The sequence below is a fragment of the Rhinatrema bivittatum genome, chromosome 7, assembly GCF_901001135.1.
Source record: "Rhinatrema bivittatum chromosome 7, aRhiBiv1.1, whole genome shotgun sequence".
Classification (NCBI taxonomy): Eukaryota; Metazoa; Chordata; class Amphibia; order Gymnophiona; family Rhinatrematidae; genus Rhinatrema; species Rhinatrema bivittatum.
In genome coordinates, this window is record NC_042621.1 from 192,710,640 (window position 1) to 192,737,906 (window position 27,267).

The following is a 27,267-nucleotide window of genomic DNA, read 5'->3' on the forward strand; positions in this document are numbered from 1 at the left end:
CAGGAGCCCAGGAAGAATACATTCTTCCCCACTGGACTTGAACTCTGGTAACCTATAGCACCCCTGGATAAGGTTCACAGCACAAATGGAAGACCGGCTGATTTAAGAAAGCAGGGAATCATGGTCCAGGTAGAGATCCCTGGCCATGCCCAGGATAGAACAGGAGGCCCAGGGGAGAGAAGGAAGCCTAGAGAGAGAATACTGCTGAACTGTAAGTTGTAGTTCTACATTTGTGCTGTTGAACTGCGAAGAATAGCAAAGCTGCTTTTGTTTGTTTCCTTGTTACTATTAAAGAAGTTTATGTGAGATTTCTTCCTGAATCTGTCCTTTGCTACCCTAAGACTGCTCCCGATGTCACACACATGTTATTTAACCCCTAATATCACAAATATAGTAAAGAGTTGCTTTGTTTTGGTGACAGAACTCAACCTCCACTGGGTCCTTGCATCAAGCTCAGATCTGGTCCTATACCTCAGGCCCCTGCTTTGACAATGGGACCAGGCCTTAGTCTTGGCCTGATCCTTCTGGAGGTCGCTTTCATTAAAAGTGTGCCCTAAGGGTGTTATGTTTTTAATTTTTGTTTCAAATGAATGCACATCCTTAGGAGATTGTGTAGCATAGTTGCCTAGAAAAATGACAACTGAATTCATAGGGCAGGATTTTAAAAGGGTTAGGCGTGCTGGGCCTATTTTAAAAAGGCCCAGCGACGCTCGTAAAGCCCCATATTTGCTGCTCTGCTGGGGATCACGCGCCGGCAGTTGGCAGGTGCGTGCAACTTACTTCAGCCCCAGGGCTGAAGTAAGTTTGAAACAAAACAAATAAGTCATCAAAGGTAGGGGGAAAGGGCGGGGGTGGTAGGGGAAAGGAAGGGAAGGTGAGGTGAAGTGAAGTGGTAGGAAAGATCTCTCCGAGCTGCTCCAATTTCGGAGGGGCCTGGGAGGGAAAGGGGGAAGGCAGCATGTCTCGGAGCAGGCTTGGCACGTGCAAGGTGCACAATTGTACACCCCCTTGCGCGCACCGACCCTGGATTTTATAAAATGCGCACGCCTGCATGCGCATGTTATAAAATCAGGCGTTCATGTGTGCGCGCCGGGTAGCGTGCGCACATGTACGCCCGCATGTAAGCTTTTAAAATCTACCCCATATTGCAGTAAACAGCAATATAAGACTTACAAAGGAGACTGGGGAATTTGCATTTAGTGCAAGTGACAGCAGTGAAGAATTTTCAAGGGTAACCACTTCCTCTTATGTAACTACTTACATAGAGCAGCATGCAGGGGACAGTATCTTTATAGCATTATACCCCTTTCTTGGATCTATAGTATTCAACTGCCTTTCCAAAGTTTGAATTTGAGTCATAATGCATTTCCAACAGACAGAAATTAAGTCTTCTCTCATCATTGAACTTTTGTGTTCTTAGCTGCACTGTTGATGCCTTAAGCTGATGGACACAAGTTGAACTGTCTCAATGCAGTGTCAGATCAAATTTTCCAACCTTAGTAACCAATGACAGACATTTACTGCTGTGTTTCTGCTTTGTCAGGGATTAATGGGTAATTGATTGGGAAACTTTCCCCACCACTCTGTGTCTAATATTTTCTCTAGTCTGAGAGAAATTGAAGACTGTCTTGAAATGCTGAATATATTTCCTTCCAGTATATAGCTATGCTAATGTTTCAGAAAAATGCACTTAATCTGATTGCTTAATGGGATAGAGAAAGCTGTTGAAGTTAAAAATCGATATTCTTATGCAGCCAACAGTGTTGTACCTTTAGGTTTTAGGAGATTCCATTTTGTCTTATCAGTCATTTACCTTTGGTGGTTCAATTAAGCAACAAGATATAGCAGACAGTTCCTTTTATAAGCGTTGTCATAAGCAAGATGCATTGTGTGGCATGGGTCTTTTATGACGCAAGAAATGTCCTATTTGCAAAAACACAGCTCTTATCTGAAATTTCATAATTATTTTAGCTTAGTTGAAATTAGACATGAAGTTCACTGCTGTGAGGAGAACTTTTAAGTTATTTATTTAATATAAATAGCAATTTATTCACATAATCTTCTATCTGAAAATTGCCCTTCTTCAATGCAGCTAAAAGGGTAGAATGAACATACTTTCAGCTACTTTAAGAGGAGGCATTGAAAATTGGGGACAGGCCTGCCAGAAAAACTTTGTCCCAGAATGCAAACTTTTGAAACTGGCCTAGAGGAATTCTTTTGCTTGAGACATGCCAAGGATACAACGCACCCACACATATTTGTATTTGCATTTTCTGAGTGCACCTTTCTCATGGTAAATATTGCATGTAGATTTGAAAATGCAATCTATTTTCCTTCCCTGACCAGAACAGGCCCCTGGGAACACTTTCTTTTAATGTGGTGATAGGTTAGTGTGTTGTGGAACTTCACACACACTTTTATACACATTGAGGGATGGTAGTTTTCAGATATGTGATTTATGCTTATAAATTGCATTTATATGCTTGAATGGCTTTGAAAATTGTCTTTTATGTGATGTTTCACAAGCATATAAAAATATTATATAAAATGCAAATTTAACTAGACTTGGGGTGTAGGTTTAAAGATCCTTCATGACCTCTGGAAGGTACTCAGAATATGTATGTACTAGGTTTTTTTTTGGTCACTGATGTGCGTGAATGGTGCTTCTGGAATGTTGTACCATAGCTGTGTTTACCTATATTTGGGACAAAGAATCCCTCTACAGTCAAGGAGAATTCAAAATGTAACTTTATCAGCACCTAAGTGAATGGTGTTGGTTTATATATACAATAATGAACATGGAGTACACAGAAATGCTACTTCAAGTATAGGCTACTGGCTCTCAACCAGGCCATGTGACATATTCCAATAAATGCTATAGAGTTAAATGATATAGTATTGAATGATTTGTAGATAGATTAAAGAAGATGGCATATGTACTCTTCAGCATCCAGAAGTGGCTGAGGATATGTGGCCCCACCTTCTGTGGGCTGAAGAAAAGGCTTCAGCATCTGTACACAGTCATGTAAGTATTGGACCATATAGTATTGGTGGGAGGAAACCCATATATTAAGCATGGAGCTCTGGAATTCCTTTTTTCCAAAATCTAGTAGCCTGGAATTTTTCCCTGGTGGTATATTGGAATATATCCTTATGGTCTTTGCTCTTTTCAAAAGAATTCTAAGATGAAGGATTGATGAGGTAATTGGACTATTCCAAATCCCGGGGATTGTTATCCTGTATTTTTGAGATCTAATTTCATTGCCATTGAGGTACAGGCAATTGAGGCCATTGAGGTACAGGAAATGGGATTTTCCCACTTTCTCATTTGTAACTCTTGAAGGATATTATGGACTGGGATTGCTGCTGGCTTCGCTGGTGTGTCCAGAATTCGTAGGATGCCAAAGACCTCAGTGCAAGAATCCTGTATTTATAAACATTTCCCATTTGTCCAGAAATTTAGAGTGAAAAGGAGACTAATGTTCTAGAGATTCCAGTAGTGGGTCAAAAAGGATTCCTGTAGACCCCTCTTCTGAGCCTAAAGGCAAGGAATATCAAGCCAGGACTCCAATGGCTTGGGGAGGGTTCTTGATTGCATTAGAGGGGTATAATACTGGTGAACATCCTCTAATTGGCTGGACTCCACTGCAGGCGATTGCCATGGACTTGAACCACTTTGCAGGGGTGATGATGGCATATCAACCTGAACTGGGGATACTGGAACTTCTTGTAGGAGTAAATTTGATATACTTGAAAGGAGAGGTTGGAAAGCACCTTCCTTCTCTTTAGCCAAAGCGGTAAAGACTGATATGCCCTCTGGCAGGCATGGATGGTGGAGCATCCTTTTCTGATACAAATATGGATTCTTGTCCTTTTTCTGTACTCTGCAAGATTTTAATTGGAGGTTGATTAGCTGTGAGAGGTACCAGAGAACAAATCAAATCTGATGTCTCAAAGCATAAACCTTGAGATAATATACTTGATTGTGTGCGTACTCTGGTGATTGGCGGGGGAATGATATTATATCCCCTTCTGCTCCTGTTCTTGGACAGCTATCATATAGTTGTGCTTGCACTTCCATATAATGTGAGGAAAGAGCTGATTGATCTGATATTATTTCGTAGTTCGTCTCTTCGCTGAGTGTGCCGCACACTTATGTATCATTGGCATTAGGATATCCTGTTTCAACAGTGCTGGGGTCTTATGTTTTGATTGCAGCAATTTTTCGTGCTTTGATTGTGTCTATATGCCATATGTTGACAGCACCAATGGCGCTGAGTTGATTTCATTTTTTCGTTGATGCAGGGCAGCTTTAATTACTCAATTTCAAGGTCTAAGCTTGTTTAGCCAAAAGGGGAATTTTTGAGGAGCTCCTTATCAACTCCGTTTCCAGTAAGGCAGATGATGCTGCACTTTGGGAGAAGGATTCACTGCTGCTTTTGAGACTTACACAGTTCCTCCATTTTATAGGCCTGGCACATTGAGTACACGGGGACATCTGTTTATCATTATAGCAGCTGGCCTGGTTGTGGTCTGATCTCAAGTAACAGTAGCAGAACTCTTGTCTATTAGTAATACACATATTTTACCACAAACGAGCTCTTAAAACCACTGGCTATGAATTTCTTTTCGTCTGACATCACGAGAAGAATAATTCTTTTCTTCTTTCTCTTTTTCTTTTACACTAGCACTGAAAAGTGTTGTTGGGGGACTACTAAGGCAGAGAGTCGAAATAAATATTTTTTAAAATAACATATTCACAGAAAAATGAGAGAAAGAGTAGGTACATGTCCGCCCTAGCTTGATGGACGCTATAACAGGGTACTATCAAGCTAGGGCGAGAGAACATTGTAGAAATCTCATCTTTGTGAGACTTTCCTCACTCCAAATAATGTCAAATCTTCACCGAGGTGTACTGTGCTGTTCGTACATTTCACTCTGCATGTCAAACCAGCTCCAAAACTTTAAACCACCACCAAAACCTCACCTCAAGTTATTAGCTGGCCCTCCTATAATGATATAAATAGTTGAATATTGTGACAACCTCCCCAGAGGAGTGCTCTCTCTCTCTCTCTGCCCAGAAATGGCCAAAATGCAATTTTGCATTTGTGCCATGTGGTACTGTGATTATACGCATGCATTAGGCTGTTAATGCCATAATGCATTTTGATGAATGACCCTGTTAGCTTGTTCCCTTGGACATAGAGCTATATGGTCATCCTACCGATATGGACAGTAATTAGTTTATTATGGGGGTAATTTCCAAAGCTTATATAAAACATGGACTTATGCCTGAAAATAGCTTGATATAAAATTGTACTCATAAAATTATGCATGTAACTGATTTCATGCATACTTTTATGCATACAAAAAAAAAAGTGTTTTGGGGGTTGGAGTTGGGGCAGAGATAAGATTTGCATATATACTTTTGATATTAGGAAGTATGCACGTAAATTAAGATGCACAAGTTGCACACTGCAAAGAGAGAGTGTAATTTCGTGTGTGTTAGTTTTTGTACAATTTCTCATTTTCAAAGCAGACTTTTGTGTGTAAGTTTAGTTTGATAATTTGTGTAATTTATGTATATTTTTGCCAATTTCTTTATGTGGGCTCTTTGAAAATTAAATTATCTTCCCTATTGTGACATTTTGGGTGTAATTTCTCAAAATGTTACTTCTCAGGGTCCTTGAACAACACAACCAAGTCAAAATGAGTATCATTTGAATTGAAACAAGATATTGACCCATGGATATTTAATGGTTGCCATCGTGGTGTACTTCATTCCGCATTTCAGTTTTGAAGTATTCATGAAATTATTTATTGTATTGTAAATGGAAGCACAAATTTCTGAATGTATGAAAACTTTTGAAACAAACATTTTGGTTAAACTGCTACACTATCCACAAATTCATTTGCAAATAAATTTGCCAGAATTGTATGGTGTAGTGTGAAAGCCAAATTATTCTCTCATTTCTGTTTTCTAATGAATGTCTTTTATGTCTACCAGTTATGCTGTCAAGAGATCTGTCATGTCTTTGAAGGAATATTGTTTGATGTGTGAGACCAGTTTTGTTGATGGGGAAAATTATAGGCCTTTGATTCTATTAGCACAATAAGGCAAATTGTAAAATTATATAATAAAATATAGTAAAGCCTGAATTTTCCAGTGAAGAATAGCTTCCTCAGTATACTTGATGTTGCAAAGATTAGCTTTTATAATTTCAAACTTGAAGATCAGATCATTATTGGATGTTGCTTGTGGTGCTAACAGTGGGAAAGTATGCTGTGTCTAAATCCCTCCAAGATAATGGAATAAGTAACCTTTAATGAATACCCCTTGGGACACACTGTTGTTGGTTGAAACATTGTGAAGATTCCTTTGCTGTTAAGTCTCATTCACTTATGCTTTTACATAGAAACATAGAAGTGACGGCAGAAGAAGGCCAAACAGCCCATCTAGTCTGCCCAGCAAGCTTTCACACCTATTTGTTTTCATACTTATCTGTTACTCTGACCGCTGAGGTCAGGACCCTTATTCGTAACTTTTTGGTTCCAATTCCCTTCCACCTCCACCATCGATGCAGACAGCAGTGCTGGAGCTGCATCTAAGTGAAGTATCTAGCTAATTGGTTTGGGGTAGTAACCGCCGTATTAAGCAAGCTACTCCCACGTTTGTTTACCCTGCCTGTGCAATTCAGTCCTTGTTGGTTATCTGAATATAAATCCTCTTTACTTCATTCCCCACTGTCGTTGAAGCAGTGAGCTGCGCTGGATATGTATTCCAAGTGAAGTATCAGGCTTAATTGATTCGGGGTAATTACCGCCGTAACAAGCAAGCTACACCCATGCTTATTTGTTTACCCAGACTATGTAATTTATTCCTTGTTGGCTGATGCTGAATATAAATCATCTTTTCTTCATTCTCCCTGCCATTGAAGTAGAGAGCTATGCTGGATGTGCATTGAAAGGCTTATTTGGTTTGGGGTAGTAACCACCGTAACAAGCATTCCAAGTGAAGTATCAGGCTTATTTGATTCGGGGTAGTAACCGCCGTAACAAGCAAGCTACACCCATGCTTATTTGTTTACCCAGACTATGTAATTCATTCCTTGTTGGTTGATGCTGAATATAAATCATCTTTTCTTCATTCTCCCTGCCGTTGAAGCAGAGAGCTATTCTGGATGTGCATTGAAAGTGAAGTATCAGGCTTATTTGGTTTGGGGTAGTAACCGCCATAACAAGCAGCTACTCCCCTGCTTTTTTGTGGATGCAAATCCTTTTTTCCACATTTCCTCTTGCCGTTGAAGCATAGAGCAATGTTGGAGTCGCATTAACTGTGTGTATGTTTATTGAATAAGGATATTAATCTCCAGGTAGTAGCCGTCATTCCTGCAAGGAAGCCACCCCCTTGCCACTTCTCTTCATTCACATCCTCTAGACTTTATGGATCCACAGTGTTTATCCCACGCCCCTTTGAAATCCTTCATAGTTTTGGTCTTCACCACTTCCTCCAGAAGGGCGTTCCAGGTATCCACCACCCTCTCCGTGAAGAAATACTTCCTGACATTGGTTCTGAGTCTTCCTCCCCAGAGTTTTAAATCGTGACCCCTGGTTCTGCTGATTTTTTTGCAACGGAAAAGGTTTGTCGTTGTCTTTGGATCATTAAAACCTTTCAAGTATCTGAAAGTTTGAATAATATCACCCCTGCTCCTCCTTTCCTCCAGGGTGTACATATTTAGATTCTTCAATCTCTCCTCATAAGTCATTCGATGAAGACCCTCCACCTTTTTGGTTGCCCTTCTCTGGACTGCTTCCATCCTGTCTCTGTTCCTTCGGAGATACGGTCTCCAGAGCTGAACACAGTACTCCAGGTGAGGCCTCACCAAGGACCTGTACAAGGGGATTATCACTTCCCTTTTCTTACTCGATATTCCTCTCTCTATGCAGCCCAGCATTCTTCTGGCTTTAGCTATCGCCTTGTCACATTGTTTTGCCGACTTCAGATCATTAGAGACTATCACCCCAAGGTCTCTCTCCTGCTCCGTACATATCAGCCCTTCTCCCCCCATCAAATACAATTCTTTCAGATTTCCACACCCCATGTACATGACTCTGTACTTCTTGGCATTGAATCTCAGCTGCCATATCTTCAACCATGCTTCCAGCTTCCTTAAATCCCGTCTCATTCCCTCCACTCCTTCCGGCATGTCCACTCTGTTGCAGATCTTAGTGTCATCCGCAAAAAAACAAACCTTACCTTCTATCCCATCCGTAATGTTGCTCACAAAGATATTGAACTGGACCGGTCCCAACACTGATCCCTGCGGCACTCCGCTTAACACTGCTCTCTCTTCAGAGTAAGTTCCATTTATCATCACATATTGTTTTCTGTCCGTCAACCAGTTTGCAATCAAGGTCACCACCTTGGCACTCACTCCTAAGCTTCTCATTTTATTCACCAGTCTCCTGTGCGGGACCGTATCAAAAGCCTTGCTGAAATCCAAGTAGATGACATCGAGCGCTCTTCCTTGATCCAATTCCTTGGTTACCCAGTCAAAAAAGTCAATCAGATTTGTCTGACAGGATCTTCCCCTGGTGAATCCATGCTGCCTTTGGTCCAGCAATTCTCGCGATAGTTCACTATTCTTTCTTTCAAAAGTGATTCCATTATTTTTCCCACCACCGAGGTGAGGTTAACTGGTCTGTAGTTACCAGCCTTTTCTCTGTTCCCACTCTTGTGAAGTGGGACCACCACCGCTCTTCTCCAATCACTCGGCACCACTTCCGTTTCTAAGGATCTATTGAACAGGTCACACAGCCCCGCCAGCACATCTCTGAGCTCCCTCAGTATCCTGGGATGAACCTCATCAGGCCCCATGGCTTTGTCTACTTTCAGTTTCCCCAGCTCTTCCCATACATTCTCCACTGTAAATGGAGTTACATCTACTCCATTCCCCTCCAGTGTCTTATTAACTAGCGATGGTCCTTCTCCAGGGTCCTCTTTAGTGAACACCGAACTTAAGTATTTGTTTAATATTTCTGCCATTTCTTCGTCTCTCTCCACACATTGATCCTTTTCATCTTTCAATTGCACTATACCACTTTGGACTTTTCTCCTTTCACTGATGTATATGAAAAATGTTTTGTCACCTCTCTTTACCTCTTTGGTAATCCTTTCTTCCACTTGACTTTTTGCCGTCTTGATTACTTTCTTTGTCTCCCTCAGTTCTACCAGATATCCTTCCTTGTGCTCCTCCCTTTGGGATCTTTTATATTTCTTGATCGCTGTTCTTTTAGCCTTTATTTTGTCAGCCACCTCCTTTGAGAACCAGATAGGTTTCATTTTTCTTTTGCTTTTCTTTACTTTTCTAACATACAGATTAGTTGCCCTAGTAATTGCTCCTTTTAGTTTGGTCCACTATTGTTCCACGTCTCTCTCATTCTCCCAGCCTACTAGTTCTTCTTCCAGATACTTCCCCATTTCATCAAAGTCTGGGTTTTTGAACTGTAAAACTTGGGTCTTTGTGCTTCTTTTCTGTATCCTTTTTGTGATATTAAACCATACCGTATGATGATCACTGGTGCTGAGGTGGGCACCCACCTGGACATCAGAGACATTATCTCCATTAGTGAGCACTAAATCGAGTATAGCCTCCTCCCTCGTGGGTTCCATTACCATTTGTTTGAACAAAGCTCCTTGCAGGGCATCCACTATTTCTTTACTATTGTTAGATTCTGCAGTTGGGATTCTCTAGTCTACATCTGGCAAATTAAAGTCTCCAACTATCACCACTTCTCCCTTCTTTCCCATCTTTTGGATGTCTTCAACCAGATCTCTGTCCAGCTCTTCCTTTTGGTTTGGAGGCCTGTAAACCTCTCCAATAAAAATGGATGCCCCATCTTTTTTAGGTTGGCCCATAAAGCTTCTTCATTGCCCCATCTTCCTTGCAGCTCCAATACTTGGATATTGTTTCTGACACAAAGAGCCACTCATCCCCCTTTGCTATCCTCTCTGTCCTTCCTTAACAAGTTATAGCCCGGTATTGCCGTATCCCAATCATGCGATTCTGTGAACCACGTCTCTGTGACAGCAACAACATCCAAGTCCGCCTCCTCCATTAGGGCTTGCAGATCTGGGATTTTATTGCCCAAACTACAAGCATTTGTGCACATAGCTTTCCAGATTTCATCATTCAGGTTACTGTTGTTCCTGGACTCCTTTTGTGACTTTAGTTGAGTTTTGTTATCCACTTCATCCTTTCCCTTCGTAAGATTAGTGCCTCTGATGTCAGATTCATCTAGCACAATGAGCTTTTTCCTTTGGTTACTGATCTGGAATTTCTGTATGCATTGGGTTTCTTCTTTCTTTTCAGACAACACTTCAATCTTTTTCTCAAGAACTTCTTCAGTATTTAATACAGAGAAGGCGTTTTGTACTTGTTGCACTTGATACAGTGTGTGTCTCCGCTCACAGGTCTAATTCTAGCAGAGCCCACTGTTATCCTGTTGTTTTTTGAGTTCCTTAATGCCCTGTTTGAGTTGTGTATTCAGGTCCTCAAAATTGCCCCAAAGTGTATGTCAGCTGTAATGAGCTATGAACATTGAGAGAGTGGAGGCTTCACACAAGGATAACTGCAAAAATTCCATGCAATACAAAATGTCAATAAACAGTGTATTAATAATTAATAACAACAACAAAGAATGAATAACTGAAGTTACATATTTTTAGTATCACATGCTTTTATTTATTTATATTTATTTAGCTCAAGCCATTTCATTGGTGGCTCAAGGTGGGTTACATTCAAGTAATTCAAAGAAGATGGGTGAGTGGAGTGAGGAAGTTAGTATTGGGATGCATAAAGGATTCAGTATCTTCATATACCTAAATTGGAAGAATGTACTGGGCACACTGGATGGACCATTTTGGTCTTTATCTGATGTCATTTATTATGTTACTATATAGGAGAAAAGTACTGAGCATGTGGCTTCAGGTTACCCAACATGGATAAAAACAATGCAAGAAAAGATGTGTGCTCCTTCAGTGTACTGTCATTGTAACCATTTTAGTATTTGAAGGAATTATTCATATATTGCTGATCAGTATTCCTTAGGTGCCTTTCAGATGTTTTGCTTAGTTTGCATGCATCTTTCTTCAGTGCATATTTGTTACAACCTGTAGCTTCAGAGTATCACACAGCCCTTCTGGGTGCATAGACTGGTTGTTTTGCACTATAAATCAAACCACAGTACTATAGGGAATCCAATTCAGCAGTACAATTTATTGCTTTTTAGTTCAGAATTCCTGCACAGAAGCGCATAATCTTAAATTTGCTGAGCATGTTTTACAGTTCAATGTTTTCTGCCTAATTTTATTATCAAGAAATCACTTAGGACTAGTCACACAACAGTACAGAAAAAGGGAAAAGATTGCAGGTATGGAACCAATTTTTCTCACTATCGTAAAATGGAAGAAGCCTTTTGTGAATCAACTCCAAGGACAGTTGTGATTCTCAAAGTAATTATTAGAGTTCAACGGTGAAATGGTCTCTTAAAAATGTTGTACATAATGCTGAATTTTACTATGCATGGCACTAAGCAATGTATTTTCTCACTTGCCTGGGAGATTTCAAGGATTTCTTGCAGAATCAGAAAGGACATGTTTTGCAGTAAAAGCCCTCATGGGTGAATAATAAATATACCATGGATTCAAATAAAAAAGAAAAGTGGAGAATACGGTGATGTTGGTTGAATGTTTTGAATCTTGTGGATGATCCAGAATTACCAAAATAGAAGCCCCCGAAGCAGGTGCTAGAGAAGCATTGGCACACAACTGTGTTGGGTGTATGAATAAGTATCAGCATTGAAAGAAAGACATGATGACCATATTCTCCATTATAAGCTAAGTGGTGTTTCATTTGAATTATGAGATTTGCACTGAGGTTTTCCTAGTTTTACACGTTCATAGGCTATGATTACATTTTGGTAGTTTATTATATAAAGGAATAAAGAATGGTTCTCAATGCTTGGCGAGACTGCCATGTGTTCACCACTTTCTATTCTTTTGATCTGAATCCATGGTATTTTTGTGATTATTTGTAGGTGGATAATCGGATTTCTACTATATATATGTCAGTACTAAATATAACATCTCACTGGGTAAACCATATTATAGTACTACATTGTAAATACACAAGACATGCAAAGACATTTTGGGGGTAATTATCTGAACAGCTCACCTAGGTATAGAGGTTGTGGGTACTTTTTCCTTTAAAAGTGTCAAATGGGTACAAAGGACCTGTGGATTTTACATCTAGATGTTCTGTGGGCAGGTTTCTCCTGTAGAATGGAATATGGAGATTTGAAAATTAATCTATGTGCCTTGTATTGAAACCCCATCCAAAACACATCCTTGGGAATGCTTCTCCTAAGTCCAGCCAAAGGTTGAACCCTAAATGTTGTTTTAGCTGGATTGAGTGAGTACAATTTTTAAGCTGCTAATCCTTCAGGGTAAATTTATCTTTATATACACAAAGGAAGGAAATACATTAAATGTCAACGTCATTTGGTCAGCGGCAAAAAACAATTGTTACAAGGTATCAGCAAGCCTGTCAGCGTATCCTGCAAATCCAAGCATGGACCACTCGGTCAGTTTGATCGTTCACCTTGGAAACCACACTATATATCTTTTAGAATTTTTTGTTTAAAGATGTATTAAAACACATGTGAACAACAGTTCTGAACACAAGTTCAAACACAAGCTCAACTCGGCCGGTATTTCGCACACAGTGCTTCCTCAGAGGCTACATTGTCATTGCTTAGAAAACCTTTTGACTATTGTCTGAAAAAAATATTCAGATAGATATTTATAATTTATCAATGTAAATCATGTAAAAAAATACTTATCTGCTGCCAAAATATACCATTCTTTATCTGGACCACAGGTCTCAAATGTTCAAAATGGGGAACCGAGTGAAAAGACATCTTCTTTAAATTCCGGACAATCATCACCAATGACGTTGCCAAGTCCAAATTGAGAAATGCATCTATGGGGACAAAGCAGTTGATAACATGAGTGAACATAACATCAGAACTTTACCCAAAAAGACACTTAGATCAAGTTCGAAGTTAAGACCCCCAGGCATCAAAGCCTTAAGTTTATAAATCCAATGCAGTTGTAAATACAAAGGTTTAAATTACCCGCATGCCAATCAACAGTAAGTCGGTCAATCACACAAAAACTGCAAGTCGCTGTGTCTTTTTTGGGTTAAGTTCTGATGTTGTCATATAAAAAGATATAGAGGTCGATAGTCAAAGGGTTTGCCAGCTAACTTTTGGAGTTAACCAGATAAAACCCAATATTTGAATATTTCTCCCTTCCCTTGCTAAATTTTATCCAAGAAAATGATTGCTTGGACAAAACTTACCTCGGTAAAAAGAGATGGCTGGGGATGTGCCTGGGCTGTGGTTTTAATTTGTCTGGGCAAGGCTGCCCAGAGTTAGCTGTATATCTAGTTGGATAAATACTTGTCATAAAGGTATCCAGATAACATTGCTATTGTTAATACTTAATACTTATCAAGGTAAGTTCTGCTGAGTTTCCAGTTAACTGGGTATTTTCTATCTGGTAAACCAGCAAGTAGATAACTTTCCTGTTTGATGGCACTGCATCAAGCAAGGTAGAAAGAACATGGAACAAATCTACTCTTCTTTCACCTTTCATCACTCCAAATCACATTAAATCTTCATTGATTGTAACTCTGCTATGTCTGTGCAAGTAAAACAGCCTTCCAAAATCCAACTCACCTACACAAAACTCGCTTCAAGTTACTAGTGCCCCTTCTTACAATGGTATAAAAAAGTTCTCTCTCTCCACACCCCCCCCCCCCCATTCCCGAATCACAGTTCATGATAAAATCATTTTCAGCCACTAATACATAGCTAACACAGGCACAATGCACAGGAAAATGTCATAGTTATTTCTGGCGTTAAAATCTGTATTGCATGCCATGCTAACTGATCTTAGCATGCCATGCTAACTGACCTTCATTTCTATTTACTCCACCCAAACTCCTCCCAAACCCCTCCTACTTTAAAACAAATGAAAAATTTGCGTACACAATTTGTGATGTGGTATTTATCACATGCGTTAGGGTATTATCATGGGTATTAGGGCTCTAACACCCAGAATAATGCCCTAACACGATTTTATAAATGACCCTCTAACTTAACTGGCTGACTCCATTATTCATAGTTAGCCAGATAACTTAGCCAGCTAAATCTGGTCAGGCCAAAGAACTGACCTAAAGTTAGCTGGCTATAGTTAGCCGGCTTACTTTGATAGCTGGCTGTATTCAATATTGTGGCTGCCCTATTGAATATACCTCCAAAGACAGCCAAATACATTTATCTGGCTAACTTTGCTATTCGGACTGCATCTGAATATGGACCTCTGGGATTTTAATATATTTAGATGAATGCATGTTTAAATTGCTTATAATTTTAATACTATGAAATATCTTTTTTTTTAGAAATTGATCATTTTAGACCCACTAACAGTAAGTGAAGAGAAAATAAGACCATCCCTGGAGAAGCGTTTGGAAGGGATTATCAGTGGGGCAGCTTTGCTAGCAGATTCATCCTGCACACGTGATATCCACCGAGAACGCATTGTCACAGAGTGTAATGCCATTCGTCAAACCCTTCAAGATCTTCTATCTGAGTACATGAGCAATGTAAGTGAACACTTCTTTCTTCCACTTCAGTTACATGCCAAAGTACATTTTCTATCTATATTTATACATTATACTTTATATATCTATATCTGTATTTATATCTATATCTATCTATATCAATTTGTATCCATATATCTTTATCTATCTATATAAATATATAGCTAGAGAGAGAGATACTAAATTAAGTCATTGATCTACTGTTCATAACTATTCTCTGACCTTTAACAAAGCCTACTGCAAATGTTTATTATGGAACAACATCCAATACTGTTCTTACAGTTCAAGTACCACTCTGTCAAATTTAGCAGTTTATTTGTCAGATATGAATAATTTGACAGTTAACTGAGAGAACCTGCCAAAGGATTCAAGCAGACACAATTAATATGGGAGCCTATAGTACTGATTACATAATGCCTTATCCTTGAAACTTAACAGTCATGGAGGACCATTTTCTTAAGACATGCTGATAATCTTATTCTAATTTACTGATTATTAATAGTTGGTGATTAAGGTGGATTTCAGGATGAGCACTGTTATTTTTCTATATTCTTTTTGGAATACTGAAAGTACATTCAAATCATGCAAATAGTGTGGTTAATTATGTTTTCTTCACTAAAGGCAGAACCAAAATCAGCACTTAAAAGAATATTCTTCTTAAAGAGAAACTTAAAATTCAAACACATTTAGAAAAATAAATGTATTAAAAAAATTGTAACATTGAGAAAAAGGCCCTCAGAACCTTAAAAGGAAGGCAGCTTCACCGTAAGAATCAATTGTACTGCATCTTTCTAATAAATCTTCCTTTAGTCACTTGGGAGTGGACACAGGTTGGGAACAGCCGGGAGTATAAAAGAAGTGGGACAAACATCAGCTGGTACCACACAAACAGACAGTTTATTTACAGGTAAACAAAAATACTGCACAAGACCGTATACCTCAGCAGTCCCTTGAGTTAACAAAAACAGTCAAAGGTATATAGTGCTGGCATAGACTGGTTTCCTGCCTTCTCCCTGTGGCCTTCTCTAGCTTTCTGGACCCTGCCTTTTTATGCTAGGCTGCAGGGATCCTCTCTGGGCCAAGAATCCCTTGATGGCTTGGATTTTAAGGAGGACTGGGCTCGATAGCTATGGCCGGTCCTTTAAGGTGTTCTTAGGGAGTTTCTTATATAATCCCTCACATATCCTCCCTCTCACTTCAGCCTTACCAGGGTAAATGCCTTCTTGTACTAGGGACACCTTTCTAGACAGGAAATTTACATTGGTATTTTCCTTTCCTGCCCTATGTTGGATCTTATAGCTAAAGAATTGTAGGGCTAGGAACTACTTTATCATCCTTCCATTGGACTCCTTGTTTCTGTTTATCCATAGGAACAGACCAGTTAATGATGTGTCACAAGCAGGAGCTGCTGACCCAGCAGTCTCTAAGGCCCATTTAACTGCCAAGATCTTCTGCTTCATTATTAAGTAAGGCCTCTTGTGCAGTATCAGCTTCTGGCTAATGTATGCCACAGGGCATTCGTGGCCATCCTTCTCTTGGACTAAGATTGTTCCCAAGCCTACCTGTGAGGTATTGGTTTGCACAGTGAAAGGTTCAGTGAAGTCTGGACCTATCAGGACCGGTTTAGTGCATATTGCCTCTTTCAGAACTTGGAGGATCTTCTCTGCTTCGGCAGACCATTGGACCTTTTCTGGGGCTTTCTTCAACAAGAACCAGGTCAGATGTTCTGCCTTCTCCAAGTAATAGGGTATAAATCTGCTGTAATACCCTGTGAGACTTAGAAAACTTCTCACTTTCACTTTTGTTTGTGGGACTGGTACCTGGGTGCTTGCCTTGATCCTTGAAACATAACAGTCATGGAGGACCATTTTCTTAAGACATGCTAATAATCTTATTCTAAGTTACTAATTATTAATTGTTGGTGATTAAGGTGGATTTCAGGAAGAGCACTGTTATTTTTCTATATTCTTTTTGGAATGCTGAAAGTAAATTCTTAGGGTTGGCTGTCAGTTTTGCTTTCCTCAGATATGATAGAACCATCTGACGTTGGCTTAAATGTCTTCTCCAGTACACCATGATGTCATCCAAATAGGAGGCTGCATAGCCTTGATGCGGGCACAGCAGGCAGTCAACCAAGCACTGAAATGTTGCAGGAGCACTGTGAAGTCTGAAAGGGAGAATGATGGACTGGAACAGCCCACCTCGTATAAAGAACACAGTCTTCTTCGCCACTGGTATGAGAGGCACCTGCCAATGCCCTTTCATGATTTCCAGTGTAGAAATGGACTGGGCTGATCATAGATGCTCAATCAGCTCATCCACTTGGGACATCATATATGCATCGAGCTTTGAGACCTTATTGACCTTTTTAAAGTCAATATGATGGGCGAGGACCAGTCACTATTAGAGTTCTCTATGACTCCATCTGAGCCTCTCCTTCACTTTGGCTTCAATGACATAGCACCTAACTTCAGGAATCCAATATGGCCACTGCCGCAAAAAAGCTCCAAGTGGCATAATGATGTCTTGCTGTACAAGGTGGGTTCACCCTGGTAAGTTCAAGAAGACTTTCATGTTTTGGTTGACTAGCTGCTTTAAGAAAGCTTCCTGGGTGGTGGAGAGTTCCTCTCCAAAAGGAATCTGGTCAACTTTAGGAGGGACCTCTGGGCCAAAATCTTCCTCTTGTATCAGTCTGCAGACCAGAGAAACCCACCTCTTCAAAAGATTTACATGTAGTTATGAGTTTTCTTTCGTTTATCCGTCTGGGCAATTTTGTAGTCAACTGGGCCTGTCTTTTCTTAGACTTTATATGGGAGGAGAGAGACTTGTATGGGAGGAGGACCAGAATGCGATCTCCTGTTTGGAACTCTCACTAGACCATACAGCGATTGTACCCTTGGGCCTGAATACCCTGAGCCTTCTCTAGGTATATAGATGGGCAGCCTCCCCAATCTTTTTCAGTGGTTCCTACACCTGAATAACATAGTCTACTAGGTTCTGTCTGGAATTTGGCTCCTCTTCCCATGTCTTGCAGGCTACGTCAAAGATTTCCCATGGTCTTCTCCCATAATCTAACTCTAAAGGGGAAAACCCCTTAGAGTTCTGGGGTACTTTGTGGATTGTAAATAGCATATAGGGGTAGTAAGGTGTCCCATTTCAATCCATCTTTGGTCACACATTTTCTCAACATTTGCTTGAACATTTTATTGAAGTGCTCAACAAGGCTTTCGGTCTATGGTTGATACTGAGTTACGCAGAGTTTTTACCTTAAGCAAGGTGTAGAGTTGTTTCATAATTTGGTAATGAAGGGGGTCTCCTGATCAGTCAAGATTTCCTTGGGCAGTTCAAATCGATGAAAAAACCTCCATTAGAGCAGTTGCCACTATCTACGTCTTTATATTCCATAGCGATATTACCTCTGGATATCTAGTGGTATAGTCAAGTAGGGCTAGGAAATACTTTTTTCCCTGGGTAGACCTTTCTAGGAGGCCTCAAAGATCCATGCCCACCCTCTCAAACAGGGTCTATATAATGGACATCGGTATGAGGTGCCACCCTCTGTAGGTTTAGTGAGTTGGCAGGTAGGGAAGGATTGACAATGCAACTGGACCTGTCGGTGTATGCTTGGCCAATATAGCTGTGCCTGTATTCTCTCTCAGGTCATTAATTCCTGCTCCTGGGACTAGCTTCCCTTCTACCCTCTGTATTTGTTCCTGTGCCAAGTTAAAGGACTCATCCTCTCTCGAGCCCATCTGAAATTTCATGGGTCTCCCCCCTGCTTCCATTCAAAAGGATTAGGTATGTAATTCTGGGTGGCTGGCTGTCCTTCCCCTGACTCTGAGCCTTCCTCCCTGGTCACTCTGGCATTAACAACATAAATGAATTTTTCCTGTCAACTTTGCCGCTGGAATTTAGGTAACTTAGGGCCTCATTTTCTAAGCAGATCACATGCGATACCAAAATGGAGGAGGAGTCAGGGCCGACGCCGCGGACACCGAAAAGGTAAGGCCCTTTTCGCGTCCGAGTTCGCGCCCAATAGTTACACCTTCTATGGTGGCGGTATTGGGTGTGAAACCAGCAGCGATCACACCGCGACGGTGCGATCGCTGCCAGCTAGCGCAGGCCCGCCCCCCATTTCGGCCCCCTACCCCTCATTCCCTAAAGTATCGCAGGCTTCGATACTTTAGAAAATGAGGCCCTTAAATATTCAGGATTTAGGTAACTTTATTATAGAGGTCTGGATCTTTTAAGGGGAAGAGTTCAGGAAATTCTTGCTCTTAGTTACTGGGTTTGTGTGAACCTGATGTGAGTTGGTCCCATAGGATTTTGACGTTTGAACAATCTTGTCGTATCACTACAGGATAGGGAAGCCAAGGAAGAGCTTCCACTTCTATCTTGCTTTAGCCGACCAGGGTCTTCAGTTGCACTTGGCTTGTTGGATACTGCCGTTGGGCCCCATGGATATATGCCAAGGTCACAGTAGTCAATCTGGATTTGCTTTACTAACTCTCTATGAATGAGCATTTTCACACTCCCAGAGTTCACTAATGTTTGGATTGGAGAGCCATCTAACACAACAGGAATCACAAACATAGAGACTCCCTGGCTGGGTACATTCACAAAGTTACATATATGGGGCCAGGAAGTTAACTGTTCCCCGTGGGGACAGTTTGTGGTAAAATGGCCCATTTCCCTACAGCTAAAACATGGCAGACCAGTGGGAGTTTGGGATTGAGGTGAAAAGTCTGGCTCTTCCGACTGTCAGGGCCTCCTGCCTTTAGAATTCCAGCACCCTCTATTCAGGTTACGTGGTCTCTCCTGGGACTGTGGTGAATCAGGCATAGTCTTGGCATGGTAATATGCTTTAGCCAGCTCCAGCATTGTTTCTAGTGTAAGGTTTGGGTGTCTGCACACTCTCTGCCTCATAGGCCATTCTATGCTGTCTAGGAATTGTTCCAACAGAACCACTTTGGCTACCTCCACCCCCAGTGTTCCTTTCCAGGTGCAGCCACTTCCAAATAACATCCTTGAGTCTATGGAATAGATTCCTTGGGTTTTCCCCAGGTTGAAGAATTACCTGCTGAAATCACTGTTGATAGGCTTCTGGGATGAGGCCTGCTCTTTCTAGGATGGCAGCCTTTACTTGCTGATATATGGCACTCCCTTCCGGATTGGCATTTTGGAAGGAATCTTGACTACTCCTGGTGGATAGAGCCCGCAGATAGGTAGTCCACATATCTTCTGGCCAGCTTGCCAGCAGAGCTGTGCATTCATAGTTTTTCAGGAAACAATTGGGGTCTTCTCCTGGAGTCATCTTCAGTAGTCCTGGTGACAAGGGAGATGCACTACCTGTGCTAACTGAGTTAGCATCGTTTGCTGCTGCATAACTTATTCTCGCAGTGACTGCTGCTGGCCTATTTGATCTTGCAAGCATTCTGCAGTTGCTGCTGCCCTGCTACAAGGAGCTATACCATCTTTTCCATTGTCCCTGCTTTTCCAGCTGCCTCTAAACTGTGTATCTCTCAGGGGGAAGGAAAAAAAACCAAAAACAAGAAAACCATGCCGACCTGTCAGGCCCTTGCTTACTGTTCAAATCCTGACTGCACAGGTGTGGCTAGCCCCCTTGTTGTGTTGTAACTTGGGCTTGACAAGTGAAACCGTGAAGCCCCAGGAAAAAAAGGTTTCTGTAGGAATTTTTTCTTTTTTTTCTCTGATGTGGCTGTGGGCTTCTGTCTGTGCTTCCTGTTTAGACAAGAAAATCATAGTGCTGTCAGTATAAGTGGTCACTCAGGAGTGATAACAAGTTGGGAACAGCTGGGAATACAAAAGATATGGGTCAAATTCTGGCTGGTTCCATGAAAGCAGAGAGTTTATTTACAGGTAAACAAAAATACAGCACAAGGCCACTTACTTCAGCAGTCACTTGGGTTAACAGAAGCAAAGGTTCTAGCATAGACTGGCTTACTGCCTTCTGCCTGTGACCTCTTCCACCCTTCTAGGCCCTGCCTTCTTATGCTAGAGTGCAGGGATCCTCCTAGGCCCAGAATCTCTTGCTGGCTTGGGTCTTAAGAAGGACCAGGCCAGATAGTTGTGGCCGGTCCTTTACAGTGTTTTGAGGGAGTTTCTTATATACTCTCTCACACTTCCCCCAAAAATTGGCATCTAGGAAACCAGCACTCTTCTCCCCTTGATTTTCTCAGGCCCATACATAGTAGAAACCTCATGGGGTAGGCAACTCAAGTCCTCAAATGCAACAATCCAGTCAGTTTTTAAGATATCCACACTGAATATGCATGAGATGCATATTCAGTGTGGATATCTGAGCTGCATTGCCTTCATTGCATGCAAATACATTTCATTCATATTCAGTATGGATATCCTGAAAATCCAACAGGCTTGAGCATCCAAGGACTAGATTTGCCTATCTCTGTTGTAGCATTCAGTTGCTGGCAGTACTCCATGACAGTATGTGAGATAGAAAGGTTAATTAAGAAGGAAGCCAAACAGAACGCTGGACATCTCTGTATGTGGTTGTGTTTTTACTCATTCATTTGAAATATTTAACGATAACATTTTAGGAAGGGGAACTCAGAGTTTTCTATAGGAACACTATTGCTGATAGGCGAATGATATAAGCTGGGAAGTACAAAGATGCAGTTCTTGTTTTCATTTGCTGAAGTAGTCCAAAGGTCTTAAAGCTATGTCTGCAACTGTCTAAATAATGTCTATATTGGACTAAAACTAAATCCTATGGGACACAGCAACCAAAAATTTAGAAAAAAATGGGAAAATTACACAATAATCTGCAATAAAAGAAATGTCTTGTAACACAGCTCAGACTCATAGCTAATTCTAACATTTCTACCCTGCAATGTGCTGTGTTGCATCATTTGTCTAGGAAGTTTACAATCTGTAAGCATATGTAATTGAACAAATAAAAATGGACTAGATAAAAGTAAAAAATGATACAAAAAATACAAATGACAGGGTGTACAGTTAAAAAGAAGAAACTTAAAAAGCAGATATTATTCTGAGCTTTGTATATCAAAAGCGATAGAGCACAAGTACGTTTTTAATTTCTTCTTAATTACGTTGGGGTTGGTCAAGAGTCTTGAGTGTGACTGGGATGGAATTCCAAAGGGAGAGACCTGCCATTGAGAAGGTGTGTTTTGTGGTTATTTCAAGCCTAGCAATGTTACCTATCTTCTCTTGAAATCACTGAATCTGCCCTCTCTCTCTCCCTCCCCTCCGCCTAAACATTTAAGATAAATTACGCATGGGGCAGTTCTGCGCAAAAAAATGTAAAATTCTGCACATAAAAATGTAAAATTCTGCGCACAAGAACTTAAAATTATGCAAACTTCTGCATACTTTATAATGGTCTAAATAACACAATATACATGACAGTCTTTAAGAAATTAATTTAAAATGTAATACAGAAAAAAGTTATTACTTAAAGATTTTATTTATTTATTTATTTAACACTTTTTTATACCGACCTTCATAGTAATAACCATATCGGATCGGTTTACATTTAACAAGGGTATAACTGAAGCGTAACTAAAGAAAATTAAACAAAAGAAATGAATAAGGCAAAGTTACATTCAACAAGGATAAAGAACTTGGAAGCTTATGTAGCTGGAAGGAAGTAAAGGTGGTAATAATTAAGAAATACAATAGAGGATGCGGGTAGAGTTTTAAATATTTTGAGCAGAATTCCCTTAGAAGTTCACTGTAAGAGTGTGTCTTCCACTCTCTCTCCCTATTCTACTTGCCAGTCTCCTTTCACTTTGATCTCAGGCCCCAGCTCCTCCACTTGCCACTATCTATTACCTCCCCCTCTAGGCTCAATCCCTTCCACTCTATCTCCACTCCCAGAGTTTGACCCCTCTCTCAGTACTGCCCCTCACACAGGCTCCCTCTGTCCCTCTCTCTTTCTCATTCTCTCTCTTACACATACACACAACACACACACATAGGCTCCCTCTCTCTCTCTCACACACGTCCCCTCATACAGTTTTCCTATCTCTCTTGCACACACACCGACACAGGCTCCCTTTCTCACACATGTACCCTCACACAAGTTATATTTCTCTCTCATACACTCCTACATATAGGCTCCCTCTCTTTCTCTCACATACACACACACAGACATCCCTTCATACAGGCTCTCTTTCTTAAACAAACACACACCTTCACATGGGTCCCTCTCTCACAAACATGCAACATTTCACATTAAACACAATCCCTTTTTCATACACACCAGCTCCCAATCTCTCACACATATACACTTCTTCACAATCTCCTCACATAGGCTCCCTCTCTCTGGCACCCACACCCATGCATCCTCATACATGCTCTCTCTCTTTGACTTCCCAGGCTCGCAGTCTTATACACACACACACACACACACACACATACCCAGATTCACTCTCACGGGGCCTGCTTCATCTTCGCAGCGAGTGAGATGGGCTTCACTTGCGGAACTCTGGGGTCTGCTTCTTCTTCGCCATGAGCAGCACAACCTCAGGGGCCTGTTCCATCTTTGCCGTGAGCGAAGGCCATCCCATTCATGGTGAAGATGAAGCAGGCCCAGGTGTGCCACGAGTGGAGGCCATCCTGCTTGTGGCAAAGAAGGAGCAGGCCCCGGCGTGCTGTGAGTGGGATGGCTTCCACGGGAATTCTGAGCTCAGCAGTAGCTCAGATTTACCCCAGGAGTAATACATGTACATTTTTAACAGCCTCTTCTCATTCCCTGGATTCTGACAAAAAAGAAAAATAAGCAAAACAACTTCTCCTCTTATTTATTTATCTACTGCGTTTATATGCTGCTTGATGCCAAAGCCCTAAGCAGCATAGATAATCACACTCATAATAAAATGCAGTCACAAAAAGACATTTAGAAGTTAATTTTAAAAGGAGTTACACATGTAAATGTAACATGCTATCATAGCAATTTAAGACAGCCATTGATGCACGTAAAGTGCAGTTACATGTGAATATCCTATAAGCAATTCAATGTCCTTTAGTAATTTCATTTTATTATGTTACATTTACATGTTATCTCCTTTTAAAATTACCTCCCCTATGTTTATTAAACAATAAAAAAATGTAAAACAAAACAAACTCACAACATCAAAAGTGTCAGGCTAATGTAACAAGTGGTTCTAGACATGAATAAAGTCATGCTATTGCAATACAAATAAAGCTTTTCTGAATAGAATCGTCTTTGGAGAAGCCTTGAAAGTTTTAGAAGACATTGTCAGCCGCAGCACTGCTATGTCTGAGTCCCCACGCATACCCCTCCTCCAGGGTGTCCCCCAAGGATCCTCCTTATCCTCCACCCTCTTTAACATATATCTTCTTCCCCTCTGCTATCTACTTTCTAACCTCGGTCTCAATTTCTTCATGTATGCGGATGATGTACAGATCCTCATCCCCATGCAAAAAACCCTACAAGAAACTCTAAACTTCTGGGAATCCTGTCTTGCCTCCATTAACTCTCTCTTAGACAGCCTCCAACTCGCTCTTAACACAGCAAAAACTGAAATCATCCTCATTTCCAACAAACTCGAGGTTACCTCACAGGCCTCTACTAAAACTACCCCCACAACCCTCCCCATCCTGCCATCTGTAAGAGACCTAGGTGTTGTATTAGACAAACACCTTAATTTTCATCCACACATCAAATCCCTTCTAAAAACCGGCTTCTATAAACTCCACATCCTCAAAAAGCTCAAACCCCTCCTCCACCTCCAAGACTTTCGCCTTGTATTGCAGTCCACAATCCTATCAAAATTAGACTACTGCAATTCACTTCTCCTAGGCCTGCCCTACGCCACAATTAAACCCCTACAAATCTTGCAGAACTCCATGGCACGAATCATCACAGACACTCGTAAGAGAGAACACATCACACCCATTTTAAAAGAACTGCATTGGCTCCCCATCCCTTTCCGTATAAAATACAAAACCCTTACAATACTCCATAACGTGCTTCACAAAAATGACCACGAATGGCTCAAGGAAACACCACGTTTCCGTACATCCAATCGTCCATCCAGAGCCTCCACAGCGGGCACTTTACACATCCCACCCCTCAGAATAGCACACCACTCAACTACCAGAGAGAGAGCCTTTACCATAGCCGGCCCCTCCCTCTGGAACTCTCTTCCCACGTATCTCTGCCTTGAACCTTCCTTACCCAACTTCAAAAAAGGCATCAAAACCTGGCTTTTCTTACAAGCATACCCTGACTCCAATCAGACCTAAACCCCCTCCACTGCCACTTCCAATTCCCTTACCCCTTCTAATCCGTTGATGCATCCTAGGGAATTCCTGATTTTGTAAATTTGTTAATTTTTATTCTCAGTTCTTTAACACAGTTCCTATCAATTTCTCTCTCCCCTAGCACTTCACTACCTTTCTCCTTCCCGCAACTTCTGCGCTTACTGTCACCTGACCCCCATCCTCTCCTTTTTCCTTCACTGCTCCACCTCCCCCTCCCTGTTATTTGTAATTTCCTCTTCCTCCTTTGCAATGTTGATTGTGAACCGGCATGATGTGTCCTATGAATGTCGGTATATTTTAAAAGCATTTAAATAAATAAATAAATAAATAAATAAATGTATCCTTTAGGAGTGGAAGGTGAGTCAAAGTGTTCCCTGTTTTCTCTCTGGAAATCTGAATTAGAACACTATCCAAATGACAAATTGAGGCAAATTGTTTTTTCTTTTTTTTTTGTTGGTAAATCAGGCATAGGGCAAGGTTTGGGATGGTAAAAAATGAGGATGATAGGGAATGCTTTGTTCAGATTAGCCAGTATAAAAAGCACATAACAATGGGTGTCCTCGCCTACATTATGAAATCAGCTTGTCCATCGTCCCACTGTGTTGTAGCCTATTTTGCTGAGATATAAAAACTTCCCTGCCACTATCACAGAGAGTGCTGCTTAGTTAGAGGGGATTATTTACAAAACTATGTATGGATGCTTTTGCTGTAGGCAGAGAACGAGAGAGGTTTTGAAAAATAGCATTCTTTCTGTATTTACCTCTTCAAGAAAGGTAAAGAATATTGGGGGACACCAGATCTTTTGCAGTTCTGTAGTTGAAGATGGTTTTAAAGTTGATGCCTTATCTATGAGTTTCAATAACTGTAGAGAGAAGTGTGTGTTTTGAAAGTTGAACAGCCAATTACAGATTCTATTTATATGTGACCAATTAGAGATTCTATTTACAGTACATACTGCGCAGTGAATGCTGTCTATTCTTCCTATTTCAGGCAGTATGACTCAGTAGCCTGAAAAGTTATAGAGCATTCACATAATTCATCTATCAGATCTTTGGTATTAGTAACTGCTGCCCAAAGCCAGTGACCTCATTAAAGAGTTTAAAGAACATTAGAATAAATATACTTCATTGGTACCTTTAAGTACAGTAACTAGGGAATGAATATATAAATGAAAAATGTAAATGATAATCCTTTCAATGTAACTATAATGGTTGAATTTTGTCCCATTAATGAAGATCATGTATTTTCATGTCTACTCTAATATTATGAAGAGTGTTATTTAAATATTCTACTTTGTCACAAGCAAGACAAATTGCATACTATAAGAGCACTATACTGAGGAGTATCAATTATATAAAAGCTCAATCAATCAGAATACATAATATTTTTGCTTAACACAAGCGGAAAGAACAAAGTTAATATTTTTCTGTATTGTGTCCAATTTGTCTCCTGTTAATTTTGACTTTAGTAAAACGATATTTGGGTAACTCCAACCCATGACGGTCCAAGTGCTGCAAAAGAAGCCTCTTAGAGCAAGAATCCAACAATGCTCCTTGTGCCAGAAAAACTCACTTTTGCAGTGTACAATCATCTTCCCTCCACTAGGACATTGTGTATCTTCTCCATGATGAGGCTGACATTGAGCCCTCAAGAAACATGATAAAATTAGTCCACCTGCCTTCACTGTAAAACTGACTCAAATCAAATATATCTTCTGAAATTTGAAGTAACAGTGGTTTTGGTAGTTAAAACTGCATTTTTAAATCTTAATATGAAATAGGGTGAGGAAATACTAATAGTATCACGTACTTTTAAGGCCTGTGGGGATTTGCAGTTCTTCCAATTTGGGGTTTTCAACTGCTGACACAGGAATGTGGTAAAGGTATTCAGGGGGCCAATGAAGTCCAACCAAAGTAGTTTTTATAGGGATGTGAATCGTTTTAGGACGATTAAAATTATCGTCCGATAATTTTAATATCGTCTTAAACCGTTATGGAACACAATACAATAGAGATTCTAACGATTTATCGTTATAAATCGTTAGAATCGTGAGCCGGCACACTAAAACCCCCTAAAACCCACCCCCGACCCTTTAAATTAAATCCCCCACCCTCCCGAACCCCCCCCCAAATGACTTAAATAACCTGCGGGTCCAGCGGCGGTCCGGAACGGCAGCGGTCCGGAACGGGCTCCTGCTACTGAATCTTGTTGTCTTCAGCCGGCGCCATTTTCCAAAATGGCGCCGAAA

The 27,267-nt window shown here is 40.7% G+C and overlaps 1 protein-coding gene across 2 annotated transcripts in view; it reads left to right on the plus strand.

Moving 5' to 3' along the window:
* The window catches only part of CTNNA3 (catenin alpha 3), a 2,257,234-nt gene that overhangs the window by 490,314 nt on the left and 1,739,653 nt on the right, over window positions 1-27,267 (plus strand). For both annotated transcript variants that reach the window (XM_029609715.1, XM_029609716.1), the window contains one exon: window positions 14,529-14,732. In XM_029609715.1, the coding sequence (XP_029465575.1) occupies window positions 14,529-14,732 (204 nt within the window). The remainder of the gene's footprint in view (window positions 1-14,528; window positions 14,733-27,267) is intronic.